A 19,120-nucleotide genomic window follows, 5' to 3' on the forward strand; every position below is an offset into this window, starting at 1 on the left:
TAAAATATTTGTAAGCTGTATCACACATTTGTGGTTGTTGGATCTTCTACTTTCTGTGTTTTTGACATTACAGGTGAAATATCAAGGAAGTTAATAGCTTCTCATATTGTCTCCTGTTTAATAAGAGTTTTTTCTTTTTATAAATTATAAAACGATCTATAATTGTAATAATCTGTATTATAACGATCTAAAACGGTATATGTAAATCGTTATGAAGTAAACGTAAATCGTGTACCTGTTGGTTCTAGTTTGAATTCTATAGATTCTGTTTTGATATCTCATTTTTAACACTGTCCTTGCATCACCCTAATTTGTGTGATAGGTTAGGTGTCTTTTTTTAGGTTATTGACACAATTTATATAAATAATTTTTAAGTGATAATTAACTTATTTCTTGTGTTATAACGATTATTTATTGTATATATTTGTAGAACCGTTCAAATTTTAAAGGTGGTCTTTGACAAATCGGGATAATATTTATTTTACTTCACGTGGATTCAAATAAAAACTAGATTTTATTAAGATTAAAAATTGTGAGTTGTATCGGTTCTTTAATATGTCAAGATAAAAATAAAACTGGTTTAGCTTATTTTTTGAGAAACCGTCTAGAAATCCATTTTGAAACGAACGGAATTTTTCTTCCCGTACGCGGCTCAAGATTTGCTAAAGTATTTACTAAAATGAAATTCAGTGTATTTTGTGTATTCAATAATTGTTGGTTTCTATCTTGAATTTCTTGATAAAATAGATATTATTTGGCAAGAAGAATTTAGAAGTATGACATTTAAATAGTATCTATAAATTTATTTTAGGTTTTTATTTTAAATGCATAGTACGGTTAGTAAATGTCATTTTGGAATAAAATTCAGATATTATCTCTGAATTTGGAATTTTTATTCATCAACTAGTGGTGATTTTCGTCCTACGGATACTTTTAATCATCCTCTCTCTCTTTGTTTTAAAAAAAAAAAGTTTAAAAACTTTATAAACCTACTTCAAGTTTGAAACTCTGGCTTGTTGGCCATAAAAAGGCGAATGAGAACCACGATTAATAATTTCAGCTTAATAGCTACTACCGTTTTTAATAAAAGATCAATATGTCAGTGAGTGGTATTCGTTCTGTAATATGCTAAGATAAAAATAAAACTGGTTTACTTGAGGCTCGTTAAAGTTATTTTTGGAAACTCGCCTAGAAATCTATTTTGAAAGTAACGGATTTCATAATATATTTTTTTTTATTTTCCACTAAGATGGGCTCCTCCTAACACGCATTTGCATTGTATGGATGGTGTGCGATGGTCTTCTGGTGTTTCTAATTAATTTTAATTTTGTTTTTTCAACTATAACACATAATTTTTCAACTGTAGTAAAACAATCAGATCCGAAATAATCTTGTGTATTGATTAAAGAATTGACAAATCATTATGTTTTAGGTAATGCATAAAATAAAACATTGTGTTTATCTATCGTAAAATGGTAGAAGTATTTAAGGAATACAATCAGACGATACCACGAATAAAACATTGTGAAATCTTCTACAAACTTTCCTTAAACTAATAAAAATTAAAACTGCACAGTATTTAAGAAGACTGAAGAAGCAAAACCACATTTTAAAATAACAATCCAACGCCTGTTGAACAGATTCGATACTTAGGACTCCATCTTGACTAGAGACTTACTTGGAATCCACATACAAGACGGAAACGACAAGAAATTGCTCGTAGATTCCGATTGCTACAACACTTACTTGACAAACGCTCTAAACTTCCCATTCACTACAATAAATTAGTATACACTACGATAATCAGACCAATTTGGACATATGGAATTGAGCCCCAGAGCTCCACCAAACCATCAAATTCTTCCCGGATCCAATCGTTACAATCCAAAATCCTACATAATATCCTTGATGCTCCTTATTACGTTACAAATAAACTCATTCACAAAGACCTTAACATCCCATTCGTTGCAGATTTGGCTCAAAACAGATATCCGTCTTTTCATTCCAAACTCATCAACCATCCTAATCCATTAATTCTTAATCTTTCATCCTTAACGATTCCTGATAATCCTCCGAGGCGTCTGAAGAGAAGATGGCCACGGGACCTTCTAATTTAAATTAATGTTTGAAGTACAACCAATGGGTGGTTCCTTCCCAAGATTTTCAAGTGCATATGAAACATACAACATAATTACTTATTGGATTATTTTGTACAGTTGTAAATTACATTAAATAAATAAAAAAAATAACAATACAGAGACAAGTTTCATAGTAACCTTCAGCCCTGCAATCATGATGAACGCAATAAAATATTTTTTTGTTATATTAAACTTTTATCAGAGGAACGCACAGTCTCTTCTCTTTCTGCGATTTCATTGGGTGATCGGTTGCCGGTTCCCCTCCTTTGAAACTTAAGAATCCTAATTCAGAGAGAAGTTGGGAATTAGTTGTGTCATGTCATAGTATAAATTTCATTAAATTCCACACAATTATTTTCCTTCACCGTGTACACAAGTATTTTTATTGACAAGGATGTTTCAAACACGGCTGTTGATTTTATCCTATAACGATGAATTAAACAAAAAAAATTAATGTTTATATATAGGTAATTAAGTATGCATCTACCTATATAGTTTCTTATGTACTTGGCGAACTTTAATTTTTTTATAATACTTTTCAGTAATGAATGTAAAAATTTAACGTTCTGTTTTTGAATTTTGAACTGAGCAAGATACACCTAAGCCAAGACGAAGGATCTCATTATATCATGAATGAGAGACTGCTACAAAAGGTTTTCTTCAAAGAGCGTACCCTCCAGACCGTATAATCAACTCCTCCGAAAATAGTCCCTGATCTGGTGAACTTTACTTACCGACGTAAACATCTCAAATATAAAAATTAACAGGCTTGTGTATAAAAAGTTATCGACTTAAATTAATAAGAGAAAAAATTTACGAAATAAGATGATTAATAAAATATTTATTGAATAAACTAAGTAATATTCTCAGTTTTTTTAGTATCATTTTAGCCCTGACGAAACCTTGCAAAGTGGGGCAAAACGTCGGAAAATAAATAGTTGTAAACTATTTTTGTTTCTCTTTTGACCGCAACCCTGACCATCTTCTTATATAGTAATAAAAAACATTTAACATTTAAAAACATTGAATACAATAGTATAAAACATTTCTAAAATTATATAAATATTTTTTTGGCTCCTAGATTGTATCCATAAGAAACTTCAAAGATATTTGCGACCCAGTGTCAATAAAAAAAGTTTTATCGAAAGTGGTGATCCCACGTGCGTAGCCTTCCCTTATTTTTTAGCGTCTTGCTTTCATATTCATGGGTTGAATAATATGAAATCATGTATTAAAGATGAGAGCGCTGTATGTTGAGGCTTTAGCCCTAGGGGATTGCCAGTAATCTTAGCAGTAATTTCGATCGTAATATTGTGGTGTGTTTGATAGCTTCCATCAATACCTGTCAACCACTGCTGTTTGTATACTGCCAGCGAAGAACATGCCTGTATCCGGTGGCGTTCCCTAGACCGCCAGTTCCTGTTTATCTACCTCATATTCAACCTTATCATGTGTGTAAGCAAGCAAAGAATACATATAAGAAAATTCACTTTGCTTTGAATGTCTGGGTAACAGGGATTTTTGAAACTGTGAAATCATAACTTCACAGAATTTTCTAATATATATTTTTTTCTATCGCAATGTGTAAAAGAACAAAATGTTCTATTTATTAAGTTTGAAACTGATGTATGACAATGCTTGTCCTTTTGACAAATTAATTGCACGAAATACAATAAGTAGTTAGATGTTCATTATGTATATTGACTGATAGCAACTTAATCAAAAAATCTAAAAAAACATTCTTGAGAAAATTACAGTGAATTATCCAACAATAACTATCTCCCATAGTAATGATTTTCATTTATTTTATTTTATTAATTTTTTTATTAGTAGGTACTTTACTTTTAAGTTTATGGTCACAAAACGTATCTATATTTTTTATTGTACTCAAGTATGGCTGCTTGTTATATTTCAGAAGGAAAAAAAAATTAAATACATTTTTTTAAAATCCGAATTTTATTTACAAATGTATGAAATAAATAGTATGAGATACTAAATTTTAGGATTATGAAAAATTTCGACTCTATATATTTTTTATAAACGTGGTAGCACTATGACATATTCACGCCGATTTCCAATTTCAGACGCTTTTTAAATGTTGCTTAATTAATCTTAAAGTCTCTTTTTCCCGTAATTTTTTTTTTTAATAATTTATTTATTGATATTTACAACTGTATACATATATACACATCAAGTAAATTTGCTGTAAGTGATATTATGACATGATAAAAACATATGGAGAATCTACCCATTGATAGAACTCCAAAAACATTTCTAAAGGAGAAGATCTCGAGGACATCTTCTTTTCAGACGCCTAGGAGGATTATTAGATAGTGAAGCCAGGTTAGAAACGAGTTGGTTTGGGTGGTTGGGAAGTTTGTTATGGCCAAATCGGCAACAGGAGATTGAGGTCCTGATGGATGATATGATTTGTGACAAAGTAAGGAGCATTAAGGATTTTACGAAGGATTTTTCCCGTAATTAAGCTAATATTTTAAAAGTGATATAGGACCGTCGGTGGGGGTAGGGGGTAGGGTCCGACTGGGACGAATTGCCTTTTTTTTTGTTATTATTTCCTCTTGTGAGATTGTGACATCGCCCAACCTCCTTGATCTAATTGTCTGTTTGAAAACATGTCCTTTTATATTGTTATAAGCTCTATAACATACTACACTATATACAATTTGTCTGTTAACGTGTTCTTTAACAACCCAGTTAAGCTACAAGATTTCTCGCCGTTTTCTAATTCCTGGCGCTTTTTAAATATTGTTCTAATAAACTATGTTAAGTGTCCTCTTCCCGTTTTAAGCAAATATTTCAAAAGTGGTATAGGACCGTCTCTTCCTGGAGGTCTTAGTGAGGTGGGTCTGGTCGGGAAGTGTTGATTGTTTTTGCGTTATGATTTCTAGATAGTATGTAATAAGAGTCGTACATCGACCAACCTACTCGCTCTAATTGTCTGTTTGAGAGGTCAGATAATTAAGGCTACCACGGAGGGCTGGAGTGAAGGGTTTCAGGCTATTTTCCATTAACACACTATTTTAAGCCTCCTCTTCCCGTTTTAAGCAAATATTTCAAAAGTGATATAGTACCGTCGCTACCTGAGGGTCTTGGCCGAGAAGGATGGTTTTTTTTTCTTTCTCTTGCACAATTTACCACATTATGGGATTTTACCACACTAAAATCCGATCTCTAATGATAACTATGGAACTGAAATTACGTATTTAAGGAAGGTTTCGGTTACATTTTTAATGCCTCGGGTGTTGCTAAAATGTGGTTTATTAAATTGCCACTTTTTTTTTCTATTTAAAAGAAATCACAGCGGTTCTATAAAATAATTTTGGAGTATCATCTTAGGTTATATTCAGCGCAACCTGCGTGGGACTCGAAAAACTCCTTAAAACCATCCTTCGTATATCTTCGGCTTTAAATGACATCATTTAAGATCAATACAATCATAGTTGAAAATCGCGTATGGGACTTCCTTTCTTCATTAAAATTCAATGATAAATGACACATATTCCTTTAATAACTTTTAGTGAAAATATTTCAAACTTCTTTCAAGTTCTATTAATGTATTTTAGTATTTTTTCCAAGCTTTAAACATTTTCGCCCAATTCAGTTTGAATATTAAGGATTTGTTATTAAACTTCCCCATTTCTATCCAAGAAAACTTCCATTATTGAAGTTATAATAGGAAGGGTTGGGGATTATGCGGGCTTCAGTATTTGAGTAGAACCTGATGATCCTATACAAACACTTTCACAGATCATTCACGCCGTCCTAACTTTGTTCAATTGTCCTAAAGGCTGAATCAGCCTATGAAATAAAGTTCTGTGATAAATTAAATATTCTTTAATAGATGGACTCTATAATTAAATAAGTAAATAATGAACCGCCGAAAAGTGTGCAATAAAATTAATTACAAAAAAAAAATACTGAAAAACAAATATGAGTCGTTCTTGGAATCCTAAAAACTTTTTTACCTATAATAAGTGGCCTATAAGGTTGCAATAAGTTGTCTCTGAGATAACCTGTTATTTGCGTTTCAGAACTACCCCTTTTTAAAAGAAAAAATAATTTTATTCTGAGATAAATGTCTCCAAATAATAAATACATGGTTCACACACATTAATACTAATTGTCTGGTAAACACCTAGAGAATTTCAGTATACAGAATAAAATTACATTGAGAACTTAGGTTAATCACAATTTATAATGGTAATCAATATATGGCTATTTACATTGATTCGGAGGTTTGGTTATGTAGTAAGTGAAGTGATAGGTGTTGTTTGGAGGAAAGGATGGATGAGAATTCGTAAATGAAGATGGGAAGAGAATTTCAGAAGGAGGTGGCATGTATGTCCAAGGATTTGCTGAAGGAGGCGGTTCTAAGGGAGGCCATATATAATGGGTATGAAAAAAAAATGACCCTTTTATCAACTTCAAGATTTCAAAGGACTATAAATATTTGAATACTTAATTATCCCTTTAGAGCACTCTCTAAGCTTGTTTAATTTCATTCCACTTCTTCAAAAAAAGCCTCAGTTTAGTTATTCGTTTCAAAGAAGAAACATGACAGTTCCCTACCAAATTATTGTAATTTTAAGGCATTACTGAAAAAAAAATTTCAATGCCGCTGAAGAAACTCGTGAAATTATTAAATATGATGGGGAAGGTGTCCTAGACCATTGCACTGGTCTAGGATACATTCCCCATCGGTGGATTAAAATATTTAGCAGTGGAGATACGGCGTTGGAAAGTAAGAAGGGCTCCGGGTGACCATTAATGGATATTGATGAGGTTCTGCAGGAAGCTGTAGAGTCAAATACGTCCACAAGTACTCGCGAACATGCTAGGGAGGGTTCTCTCTATGGGGAAGGTGAAAAAGAGCGACAGGTCCCTCACGAACTTACTCCTCAGCAGTCAGCGAAGAGGTTAGAAATTTGTAAACATTTATTGAAAAATCCTTCTAGTATGAGATTTTACCGTGTAAGGAAAAGTTGATTTACTGGAGAGATCCGAATACCCATGAACTGCTTATCTGTTTGCTGCAAAAAGGCAATTTGAAAAAAAAATCCATGCTTTGCGGTTTTTGGAATTTTGAAGGTGTTGTTGATGAATTATGAACTCTACTGCAAACAACTGGAAAGATTGTACGCGAAGTTGTTAGAGCGTTATCCTGCTTTATCGACCGAAAAAGAGTTTTATTGCAACAATATAATGCTTATATAATTTCACTACAGCCACCAATTACTGCCAATTATTCTCAAAAGTATTTTAATGCCCATTTAATTCCATTCTGGAGAAGGGATTAAAATTTGTACAGTAGACATCTTGAATAGACCACAAATCTGTAATCTCATAAACAACAGTGGTTTTAAAAACCACCTGAATCAAGCTGAATTAGAAGTATGGAGTCACTTTTTATCTTTAGAAAGATTTATTTAGGAAATCATAAAACAGCAGAACATTCCAAAATGAGCGCAAACAATTTATAAAGTATTTTGAAAAACTTGGCGCAACAGAAACGTTTTTGCAAAGCCATTTTGATAACATATTGTTTTCTGAAAAACTTGAAAAACATAATGATGGCAGTCTATTGTCCGTTCTATATAAAATAGAACATGTATGTGAAAGAGTATGTATTTCAAAAACTAGAATCAATACAAATTAAATTTTTTTTTTTCACTTTTAGGAAACTGAAATTATTCAAATTTGACTTGGAACTCTATACCGGCAGATTCACTGTTCTCTTAGTTATTTATTTACTTGTGATCAATCTATTTCTTTTTTTATGTTTAATCATCCTCTATTCCTCTCCTCCGTCAATCTCAACAAAATATTTATTTATTTACAATTTAATTTATTATATATTTAATCCCTCCTCTTGTTTAAGTCATTGTTAAAATTAATGAAGCTTTAATCATTAATTTTCTACTTAAATGACCTAAAAAATGTACACGAGGCTTCCTAATCATATTTTTTTTTAATGATATAACTGAGATGAACATAGAACAAGGGCTCCAATACCCACAAAACATAATCGTGGGTTTTTTATTGATATAATATAACAATGTACACAAAAAGGGGCCACAAAGTACTGGGAAAAAAACTTAATTCTTACTTATACAGTGGCTAGATATGAACTGCAAATACAGAAAAAAAAGTTATTAAAATTAATTATATTTTTATATCATATAGAATATACAAGAAGCTCCTTAGAAGGAAGAAATTATTGACATTATTAAATAATTGAGAAACCATAAGTCGTCAGGTGTTGGCGAGATAACTCCAGAGATGATGAAATATGGAGGTAGTGATTTGTGGGAAGCAATGTATGATTTGATATGGGAGATATGGACGGAAGAAAAAATGCCAGAAGATTGGACAAGAACAGCAGTATGTTCTTTAAACAAGAAAGGAGACAAGCTGACATGTGATAATTATAGAGGCTTTAGGCTCTACTAAGCACAACTTATAAAATACTGGCAGTGCTTCTACATAAAAGATTGTCCGATTTCACGGAAAATATGATAGGAGAATATCAGCGAGGGTTCCGGCCCGGTAGATCGACAGTTGACCAGATATTTCCCCTGAGGCAGGCAATGGAAAAGTGTTATGAGTATAGCATAGATCTGCATCTGCTATTCGTGGACTTAAAACAAACTTATGACAGTGTCGACAGAAAGGAACTTATAAAAGCCATGGTAAAGGTAGGCATACCGAAAAAACTAGTCAGGCTGATAAAAATGACACTACCTGCCGAGTTAAGCTTGGAAATTCGCTGTCTAAGGAATTTTCTGTGGAGAATGGCTTGAGACTGGGGGATCCTCTGGCTTCTCTTCTATTTAATATAGCATTAGAAGTAGCTATTTGTTCAATCAGAACTAATCTAGGAGGGACCATTAACAATAGACTGTCTCAACATTTAGCATATGGAGATGATGTAGTCATTGCCGCAAGAACCCGAGCAGCATTAAAAGGAACATTCCAGAAATTCGAAGAAGCAGCATATGAATTGGGCCTTAGGGTGAATGAAGACAAGACGATGTACATGACAAGCTCAAGAAGGGATAAGGTAGAGAATAATAAAGTGACGTTCAGAGACCACAGTTTCAGTTCTGTAAACCATTTTAAGTGCCTAGGAAGGCTGGTTACAGATGATAACAAAGTAGAGAGCGAAATGGAGGCCAGGATAGCAGCAGGAAATAAATGTTATTTCTCAGTGCAGTAAAATACTGAATTTTAGAGCTCTCTCTAAAAGGACGAGAATGGTCATTTACAAAACCATCGTAAGGCCAGTAGTGATCTATGGGGGAGAAACATGGCCCTTGAAAGAAAAGTAGAACAGATGCTCAACTCCTGGGAGAGAAAGGTATTTAGAAGGATATAGGAAGGAGTCTCGGAGAATGGAGTTTGGAGAAGAAGAAGGAATGAGGAACTGATAAATCTGTACGGGGAACCCAGCATCGTGGTGTTAGTTAAAAGAGCAAGATTAAGATGGTTAGGAAACGTTGAGAGGATGCTCGATGAAAGGATACCCAAAAAGATTTGGTTTATGGCAATCCAGAGGGAAACGGAAAAGAGGACGTCCCTGGATCAGATGGCTGGACGATGTTGAGGAGGATTTGAAGCTCTTGAAGGTTAGCAGATGGAAGGAGAAAGCAAGAGACCGTGTAGATTGGTTGGATTTTGTGGAAGAGGCCCGGGTTCTTGCAGGACCTTAGTGCCATAATAATAATAATAATAATAATAATAATAATAATAATATTATAAAGATGAACGTATTTACTACGAGTAAATTATATGTGTCAACATTTTTTGATTTGTGCTCTGTAATGCTAATGCTTTCTTTTTTCATTGAAAGTAATACAATACGTAAGTGAAATAATGAGAAATATTTTCTTTTTTCAAACTGTTTTATTGTGATTTACGAAGCAGCTTGTCGCAGGCAGCGATTGTAGGTTGGCATGCTGTACAGTTGTGCCGTTCAATTCCAAAGGTCAGGCGATCGTGCGTGTCCTGTGCTTGTGTCAATAACCGCTTGCCCAAACTGATTGCCCTCTGTTTGTTCTTCAGGTAATCATATATAAAGGTCTTTTTTTTTATGACTGATGATATAGGGTTTGCATTTTATATTTACATGATGATCAATAAAGTTTTATTTTTACCTACAATTAGTCAATATGATTTATTCAAAGAGTTGTGGAATGTATATCAGCGTATTAGTTCAAGACCCTCGAAGGAGAAAAAAAAAACCAGTTATTTTACGATCGTCATAATTTTTTTTTTTCATTCGGAGCTTCATATCTTTAAAACTACCTAAAAAAGAAAAACATCTTATAGAATATCACTTAAAGTAGAATAAATTTGCTAAAATTTGAGCTCTTATAGGGCTTACTATAATTATATGTGTGTACAAAAGTACCTGAGATACAATTTTTTAAAAAGCGATACTTTGTAACAAAATAATGAAAAATTAGAAGTTAGTGGATTTATTTTGAGAACTATATTTCAGGAATCATTAAATGTACAGATGTCTCTTAGTAACTATATTAAAAGTAGTTGAATGTACTATAAAGTAGTCTTTGACGTTTTTCTCCGTACGAGTAGTAGTAATAATATAATAATAATAATAATTAATAATAATAAATATAATAATTTAAAGTATTAGTTTTCTAAAAGACTTCAAAGTAGAGTGAATATACCTACATCTGTACGTATGATAGGTCCTAATATATAGTTTTTCATTAACAGTTTTTTCAAAATATCGATATTTTGAAAAAACTGTTAATGATTGCTCGAGCAATCAACAATTTTGTGAATATGTTTTGGCTAATTTCTTGTGAAGCACCACTCCTAAAAAAATACTAATTTTTTTTTATTTTAATTAAAAATTACAATTATCCATTTAGTAAATTTGATGTAAGTTATTATGGAGAGATATGTAGAGAAACTGCCCATTGGTATTACTCTAATGACTTTTTTACATTAGTAGGTCTCGTGGCCATCTTCAGGCGCCTTAGAGGTTTGTCAGGAATAGAAGAGGAAGCAAGAAACTAGTGAGTTGTTATAGTACAAGAGCCCAAGAGGAGAAAAAAGGCAGTTATCTCACCCCAATTTTTGATTATTTTGATGAAAACTATGTATAATTACTAGTCAAAATTGATAAGTATGCCAAGTATAGGTTATTAAAAATGGTGGCTGTTTGAAAGCGATAAAAAAATTTAATTTTTCATTCGGAGCTCTTTATCTTAAAAAGTAGGAATAACACTAGAAAACATAAGTGAACGTCATTTAAAGATGAGAAAATTTGCTGAAATATGAGCCCTAAAAGAGTTACTTACGTTAATTAGTTTTCGAGCTTTTTAAAAAGCAACATTTCATAAAAATGTTGTATAGAGTACGTCCTATCAGTATTGAAAGATCAATAGTTAGTGAATTTATTTTGAAAAATCTATATCTCAAAAACCATTTGACGTACAGATGTCTATTAGCACTCAAATTAAAGCTAGTTTAATGAGCTATAAAGTAGTTTATAATGTGTAGTTATAGTTTTCATGAAATTTGCTAATATAAATTGATTTATAGTTGTAAGGACAAATTTTGATTTGCCAAATTTATATTCATATATAAATATCATAAAAACTACCCCCCCCCACCCCCCTACGAAGATAGGTGTCATAAACTACTTTATAGTAAATTAAATTTCCTTATTTTGAGTTTTAGCAGATATATGTACGTCTTATGGGTCTAGAGATCTATTTTTTCCAAAATCCAACATTTTATAGGAACAACTATAAGTTAACATTTTTGAGTTTATTTTGTCAGATATTATAAAAACAACTAGTCCTACAATGATAAACATTATTAACTATTTTGTAGTAAATTTAACTAGCTTTAATTTGAGCGCTGGCGAACATCTGTACGTCAAATGGTTTCTGAAATGAAGTTTTTCATAAATCAAACTTATTGTCCGAACAAATATAAATCAATTTATTTTAGCATATAACATGAAAACTATTATTCCTACGAAGGTAAAGGTCATAAACCTCTTTATAGTCCATTAAACTAGCTTTAATTTGAGTGCTAATAGACATCTGTATTTAAAATACTTAAATTTTTCCAACAAAAAAAAACAACAAGATTTTTTCAAAACATCAAGAAATCAACATTATATGAATTTATTTTAGAAAATTTCATGAAACTACTATTGTTGCAAAGATAAACGTCATTAACTTCTTAGTACATTCAACTAGCTGGATGCTAACTGACATCTGTATGACTAATGATTCCTGATATATAGTTTTCCTAAAATAAATTACTAACCACTGGTTTTTCGTTATAAAATTTATCTTTTTAAAAAAAAATGAATCTCTGGAACTATTAAACGTAAACAGCTCTATTAGGACTCATATTATTAGAAAGTTTACTCAACATTAAGTGTAGTTATTTTTAAAGATATGGAGCTCCGAATGAAAAAAAAAAAGTCACTAGCAGACCCACCAATTTCGTCTAATAACTACTTATAGTTTTCATTCAAGAAATAAAAAAAAAAATGAGGTGAAATAACTGTTTTTTTCTTCTCTTGGGCTTTTTGACTATTATTCTGTCGATCTAGGTTATCTGGAGGTGACCAATCTATTGCTAGAACTTATTATTTCTTGTCTACAAGAAGCGACATTTGATTTTTGTAATAGTATTCATGATCTATACTTAAGCATGTTAAAGTATATTAATTAGAAAAAGTTGTGTTTAACGGAGAGATATTTCCATTTTTTAGCATGTTATAACGATATAGCATTTATCATGGTTAAGAGTCTCTTAATAGGTCTGCTAAATGGAGAATGACGTCACATAATAGATCAGCCGAACTCCATGCTATTTTGTCTGTTGTCGTTTTGATTGATAGTTCGTATTTTGCTTGTGTTCTTTTTGTTTTAGGCGTTTTTGAAACTCTAAAAAGTAATGTATAAAAAATCTAGGAAATCTACTAAGAGCTGCAATGAGCATATAACATCTTTTTATTTATTTATTGATATTTACAACTGTATAAAAAATACAACAAGCGAATTTGATCATAATGATATGATGCAGCAAGTATTAGAACTCTAAAAACATTTTACAATATAAGATCACGTGGACATCTTCTTTTCAGGCGTCTGGGAGGATTGCCAGGAATGGAAGAGGAAGCAAGGTTAGAAACTAGTGGGTTTGGGTGGTTAGATAGTTTATAATGGAAGGAATAATATCGGGTTCTGGCTAGGTCGGTTACATAAGGAGCATTTAGGTCTTTATGGGTGGTTTTATTAGTAACAAAATAAGGAGCATTGAGGATTTTACGAAGGATTTTGGATTGTAAGGATTGGATACGAGAAGAATTCGAAGGTTTAGCGGAGCCCCAAAGCTCCAAATCAGTCTTTTGTAATGAGTTGGATGTTTAGACCGTTTGTCTAGTAAGTGCTAGATTGCTAACCATGGTGAGGGGTTCTTTGGCTGCTAAACCTCTAGCTCAACCTGAGCTACGGACGCCCCTAATGGGTTTACTTGGAACTAGGAGCCAATATTATTTCTAGGCCATCGAGCAAAGTGATGATTTTATAAGGATCACGCTCGACCCAACTTATGTTTTCTTTTTTAAGGACAGAAAAGGAGATAACAATTGTGCGGCTATACTGACCCACGTTCTCGGTATAAGTTTATTTTTTATCAAGTTTTGCATAAAGATATCTTCCCTAGTAGTACTTACTTGATGGCTTTTACCATGGACAGCCCCATGTGAATAGAAAGCGCTGCATGGTCTGGCCTCTCCCTGGGTGCTCCTGATATACAGTAGTAGCAATCTCCCAGGATCTTTATCCTTAGCTGCTGGTATCTCTGTAAACAGGATACTAAATATTAAACCTTGCATATTGTATGCATTAGTAATAACTATTCTAAGTGAAAAGGAAAAAAATGGAAAAATAATGGTTTTTGAAACACTCATACTTTATTACTCATTTGATCTATTATAGTTTGGTGCTATGCAAGTATACTGTTTTTTCATATGTATTACAAAGTATTAAATCGGAACGTTTTAATATTTTTATATTAGTTTTCCCACTACCAAATGTATTCATACAGAAAATGTAAACATTATTCTACCTTCTACCCTCTACATCACCGAACTGCTGGGTTTAACAGATCATTTTTAACACGAGCTGCGATTACCTTAGATTCCTACATCTATTATGAAATTAAAAAGGTAATTTACTTCCACGCGTCTAATAAACATTATGTGAGGATGCTAAAATGAACATAAAATACATAACTTACAAAAAGAAAAATAATCTGAGCTCTGGCCAATAATAATAGAAAAATTTATGCACTTTAAATAAATCAAAATTAACTACTGGAATTAAAACATTAAATATAACCATTGTTGGGATATTTCGCGTTTAAAAAACCAACCTCTTTTCTGGAGTAAAATGTTCGCTCGCTCGGGTTAAAATAAAACGGAGGACCTGGAATAAATATCACAATAAAATAAAATAAAATAATGAAGAAAATGAAATAATAATAAAATAACCTTCCAAGTGATACACAAAATTTAATGATAAAAATATATAAAGAAATGAAAATAATAGAATTATCTAATACAAAATTAAATGAATTATAAGTAAGTAAAATTATTTATATTAGTATAATAATTTAACTTTTTTTGGTTTTTAATAAAACATAAAAAACAAATTATTGAGTCTTTTAATTATTCGAGGAAAACATAAAAACAATAGCCACTCACAGTAGATGGCCGTGTGATTACTATACCTCTAAGTATAATGCGAGGGTGGTTTAAAAAGTTCTCGGAATCACTGCTAGATGTCAGTGCTAGGGCAACGAGGATCCCGCGCAATAATCACACATCCTTTGTGAGTGAACACGGGACGTGTGTGGTAGTGACGACTCTTTGTTGTTGTTTTATGCGTAATGATTTGTGACAATGGAAAAAAATGAGATTCGAGCAGTGATTAAGTACTTTGTTAAGAAAGGTATGAAAGCAAAGGAAATTCATGCCGACTTTCAGGACACAGAGGAGCAGAGTCCATCCTTCATATTCAACTGTAGCCATATTGACCAGCGAGTTTAAATTTGGTTGGGAGAGCTTAGATGATGATCCGCATAGTGGACGGCCAAAAAGTGCTACGACCCCAGAATTTATCGCAAAAGTGCATAAAAAGGTCATGGAGGATCGTCGGCTGAAAGTGCGTGAGATTGCTGAAGCTGTAGGGATTTCATTTGAACGGGTAAATCACATTTTAACCGAAGAATTGAGAACGAAAAAATTATCCGCAAGATGGGTGCCGCGGCTCTTGACATTGGATTTTAAACGCACCAGATTGCAAATGTCCGAACAAAATCTGGCCTATCTTCAGCGCAACCAACAAGATTTTTTGCGCCGGTTTGTGACAATAGATGAAACTTGGGTCCACTACTATTCCCCAGAGACAAAACAGCAGTCAAAGCAGTGGAAACATTCTGAGTCACCACCACCAAAGAAAGCAAAGGCAGTACGTTCGGCCATGGTCATTGCTTCAGTTTTCAGCTATGAAAAAGGCATTCTGCTGATAGATTATCTTCCTACTGGCCAAACAATTACGGGGCAATTCTACGCAAACCACCTAGACCAACTACAGGAAAAGACACGCGAAAAAAGGCCTGGTTTGGCTAGGAAAAAAGTCACTTTCACCCGCACACAAGTACTATTGCTATGGCAAGACTTCATGAACTGAGGTACGAATAGTTGCCAAATCCATCTGATTTTTGCACCATCAGACTTTTATCTCTTTCCCAAGCTAAAGATTTTCCTAGGTGGACAAAGTTTTCCTACAACGGAAGAACTGAGAACCGAATTGGAGAGATATTTTGCAGGCCTGGAGGAATCTTATTCTCGAGATGGGATCAAGGGATTGGAACATCTCTGGACCAAATGCATTGGTCTACAGGGAGAATATGTTGAAAAATAAAAGCAGTTCCACCGAGGTAAGACACTTCTTTCTAGTACATTCCGAGAACTTTTCAAACCATCCTCGTATATCTCATCCGAAATGGCCGCTTTCGATGAGCTGGTAAAAACGGTGTTCTAAAACACAGGTTGACTCTAGAGTGGAGAGTCGGTGAGCCCGAATGACTGCCGGCGAGTCGGTGAGAAAGAACGCCAGATAACCCGACAACTGCAACAAACGTTGACCGCACAATAATGGTGCGTCGTAGAATGAGTATGACTGCCGGCGAGACGGTGAGAGAGAGTTAAAAAACAGCCAACTCTAACACAACATGATTAAAACAATGGCGGCGATGCCTCAGTGAATGACTACTGACTGTCACACCGCTCCGATTCCTCTTAAGTTAACTCACAACTCACTGCCTTATAAGCGCTTATGCAAGCCCCGACCCACTGCTTTCAGTATTGTTGTACACATGCTACACCGCAACAGTGTATTTATATACACGCACCACACTAAACTAAACTAAACACTAAACGCACTGTTTGGTTATTTCTGACATTAGATGGGAAGGGTGGGGGGTTATTCACAGAGTACCACTCTGTAAATTATTCTAACCATGGGTTGGAGTCACGTTTTTATTTCATGGGACTGTCATGGAAATATAAATCGACCCTCTCCAGGCCAGATTCGAACTGGCGCCGCTGCACATCCTAGGTTCCTAAGACTTACGCCTTAACTTGCTCAGCTACAGACGGCGCTCGTTAACGCATTTTTCTCGACAGACCTACATTTTGATAAAATCTAATCTGATATGGGAAAAAATGGGGAGCAGTTTAAAATAATAAATTATAATTTCTTTTTTTTATTAGTTTATTTGTATATTATAAGTTTACAAGAATTGTTCTGGAGAGGGGAGAGAGTTACGGCCTGAGTCAGCTGTTACTGCAATGTTATCTGACAGAGGGCAATATCAGCTGACCGAGTACATCAGCAGATCGAATGCTATATATAGAAGAAAAGGAGAACCAATAAGGCAGTCCTTTTTCTCTATTTTTTTTTTACGTTATGGTATATATACACCGGTACTTAAGATATATATACATATACTATTATTATCTATCATTTATTCTTCTCAGATTTCTGGAATTGGATCTACTTCCAGGAAGACAATTGATAGGAATGTACATGATATTATAGTATTTGTTTAAATCTAGGACTGCATTTTTGGCAATTTTGAAGTTTTGTAGGCCGCGCCAAGATCTTCTGTATCCCTGTATCTCGCGCATTTCAATATGAGACAATTATAGATATCACCATTGTTCTACATTGATAAAGAGTTTTTATCTCAGGGGCAAGTTCCTGATATTTCCTTATTTTTCTGTCCTTTTACTAAATTGGAGTCAATTAGAACAACTGTATTATTCTATCCATTTTTTTTTTATATTACTGAAATGTCCGGTCAGTCTTGCACTCCGTAAAAATTTGCTCATAACAGTAAATATTTTTATTTGTATTGAAATTTATCCTATCATCGCTTAGTTGTTTATAAAATCTACGTTGATCTGTTTCATAAACCTTGTTATTAACTTTGCTAAGAAACTGCTAACTTTTGCTTCAATTTATCAGAGTCTGATAGTCTCAATCGCAATTACTATGTACCGTAGTAGTGGAGATTTGTTTAAAAAAAAACTTATTAGTATTATTAGTATATATTAGGCCACATACGAAGGTTATAACAGTGTTTCTACTTAGTCACTGAGCAAAAGCCGCGTTTCATGTAATTATCTCATGAAATATAATGACTGTATCAATTGTCCAATGTAACATAAACATATACTAGTTAAAATAAAATGACATAATAGACTAATATAATCTATTATTATCAAAAGACTGAATGAAAAGACTTTGCGAAATTATAGGGATATCAAGTTGATATAACAGATTTACCTTGAATGAATGATTCTGAAAAAAAGTTACTTTTTAGACTTTATTCCTTTCAGAAATATCTTGGTCGTCGGATAATTGGGCCGAGAAAGTTTATTCGGTTAAGGGAGAGGGATAATGCAATGACTGGAACGTGATTGGGACTAACTCTGTCCCCTTATTCAAAAGACCATGTTTTCTTTTATTCTTTTCTTCCTTATATATTTTCTTTCAATATCCATTTTATTTCAATGAATGATATCTTGTATTTTAGAACTTTACTTAAAAATATTATTGTCTTACTTGTTCTTTATTTGGTTCATACATAATGATTAATTGTCTTGGAAATAAATAATTATTAATTACACAGGTCTACAAATTGAACTTTGATTATACAATTGTGGTCCACCTTTATGTTTTCTGGTGCGCTGTAACCGAAAATAAACTCCATTTTCTTTCTCTACTCTTGCTAATTTATGATATTTAATACTAGTTTTGTTTGAAAAAAATTCTTCTAGATTGTTCAAACTTGCATTTTCAATTTTTTTATAGCATTAAAAGGACTTTTTAATATATCGAATACCAAAAATCGGACCCTACTAGATCAATTTGAATTTGAGATATAAAACGATCTGTCATTTGTAATTGTTTAAGTATGTGTCAAGTAAAGAGAAAACTCTGTTTAAATTTAATGAATAATTTCAACTCAATATCCTTATATTTTGATCGAGTCTGGCACCCAGGACTGCTATACAAGATCCGTAAATTCCTACCCCCTACATATTATCTCATTATCCGTTCTTATCTCTCAGACAGGTTATTGCAAGTAAATCACAACAGCGCTTATTCATCCCTGTTTCCTCAGTCTGTTGGTGTACCTCAGGGTAGTATCCTCGTTCCTATCCTTTATACAGTTTTTACAGCTGACATCCCAACCGCATCCTAACACTATTCTCACCACGTATGCCGATGGACACATGCCTATTGTCAGTGAATAATGATCCTTCCATTGTATCCCAATCCCTCCAATCCCACATCACCACCCTCGAAGAATGGTGCCAAAACTGGAGG

At 33.2% G+C, this 19,120-nt stretch overlaps 1 protein-coding gene across 2 annotated transcripts in view; it reads right to left on the reverse strand.

The window, feature by feature from the left end:
- The window catches only part of Ac3 (Adenylate cyclase 3), a 362,561-nt gene that overhangs the window by 48,449 nt on the left and 294,992 nt on the right, over positions 1 to 19,120 (reverse strand). For both annotated transcript variants that reach the window (XM_067052691.1, XM_067052690.1), the window contains exon 5: positions 13,891 to 14,018. In XM_067052691.1, the coding sequence (XP_066908792.1) occupies positions 13,891 to 14,018 (128 nt within the window). The remainder of the gene's footprint in view (positions 1 to 13,890; positions 14,019 to 19,120) is intronic.

The sequence above is a fragment of the Halyomorpha halys genome, unplaced genomic scaffold, assembly GCF_000696795.3.
Source record: "Halyomorpha halys isolate HHAL.00 unplaced genomic scaffold, Hhal_1.1 Scaffold14.1, whole genome shotgun sequence".
Taxonomy (NCBI): Eukaryota; Metazoa; Arthropoda; class Insecta; order Hemiptera; family Pentatomidae; genus Halyomorpha; species Halyomorpha halys.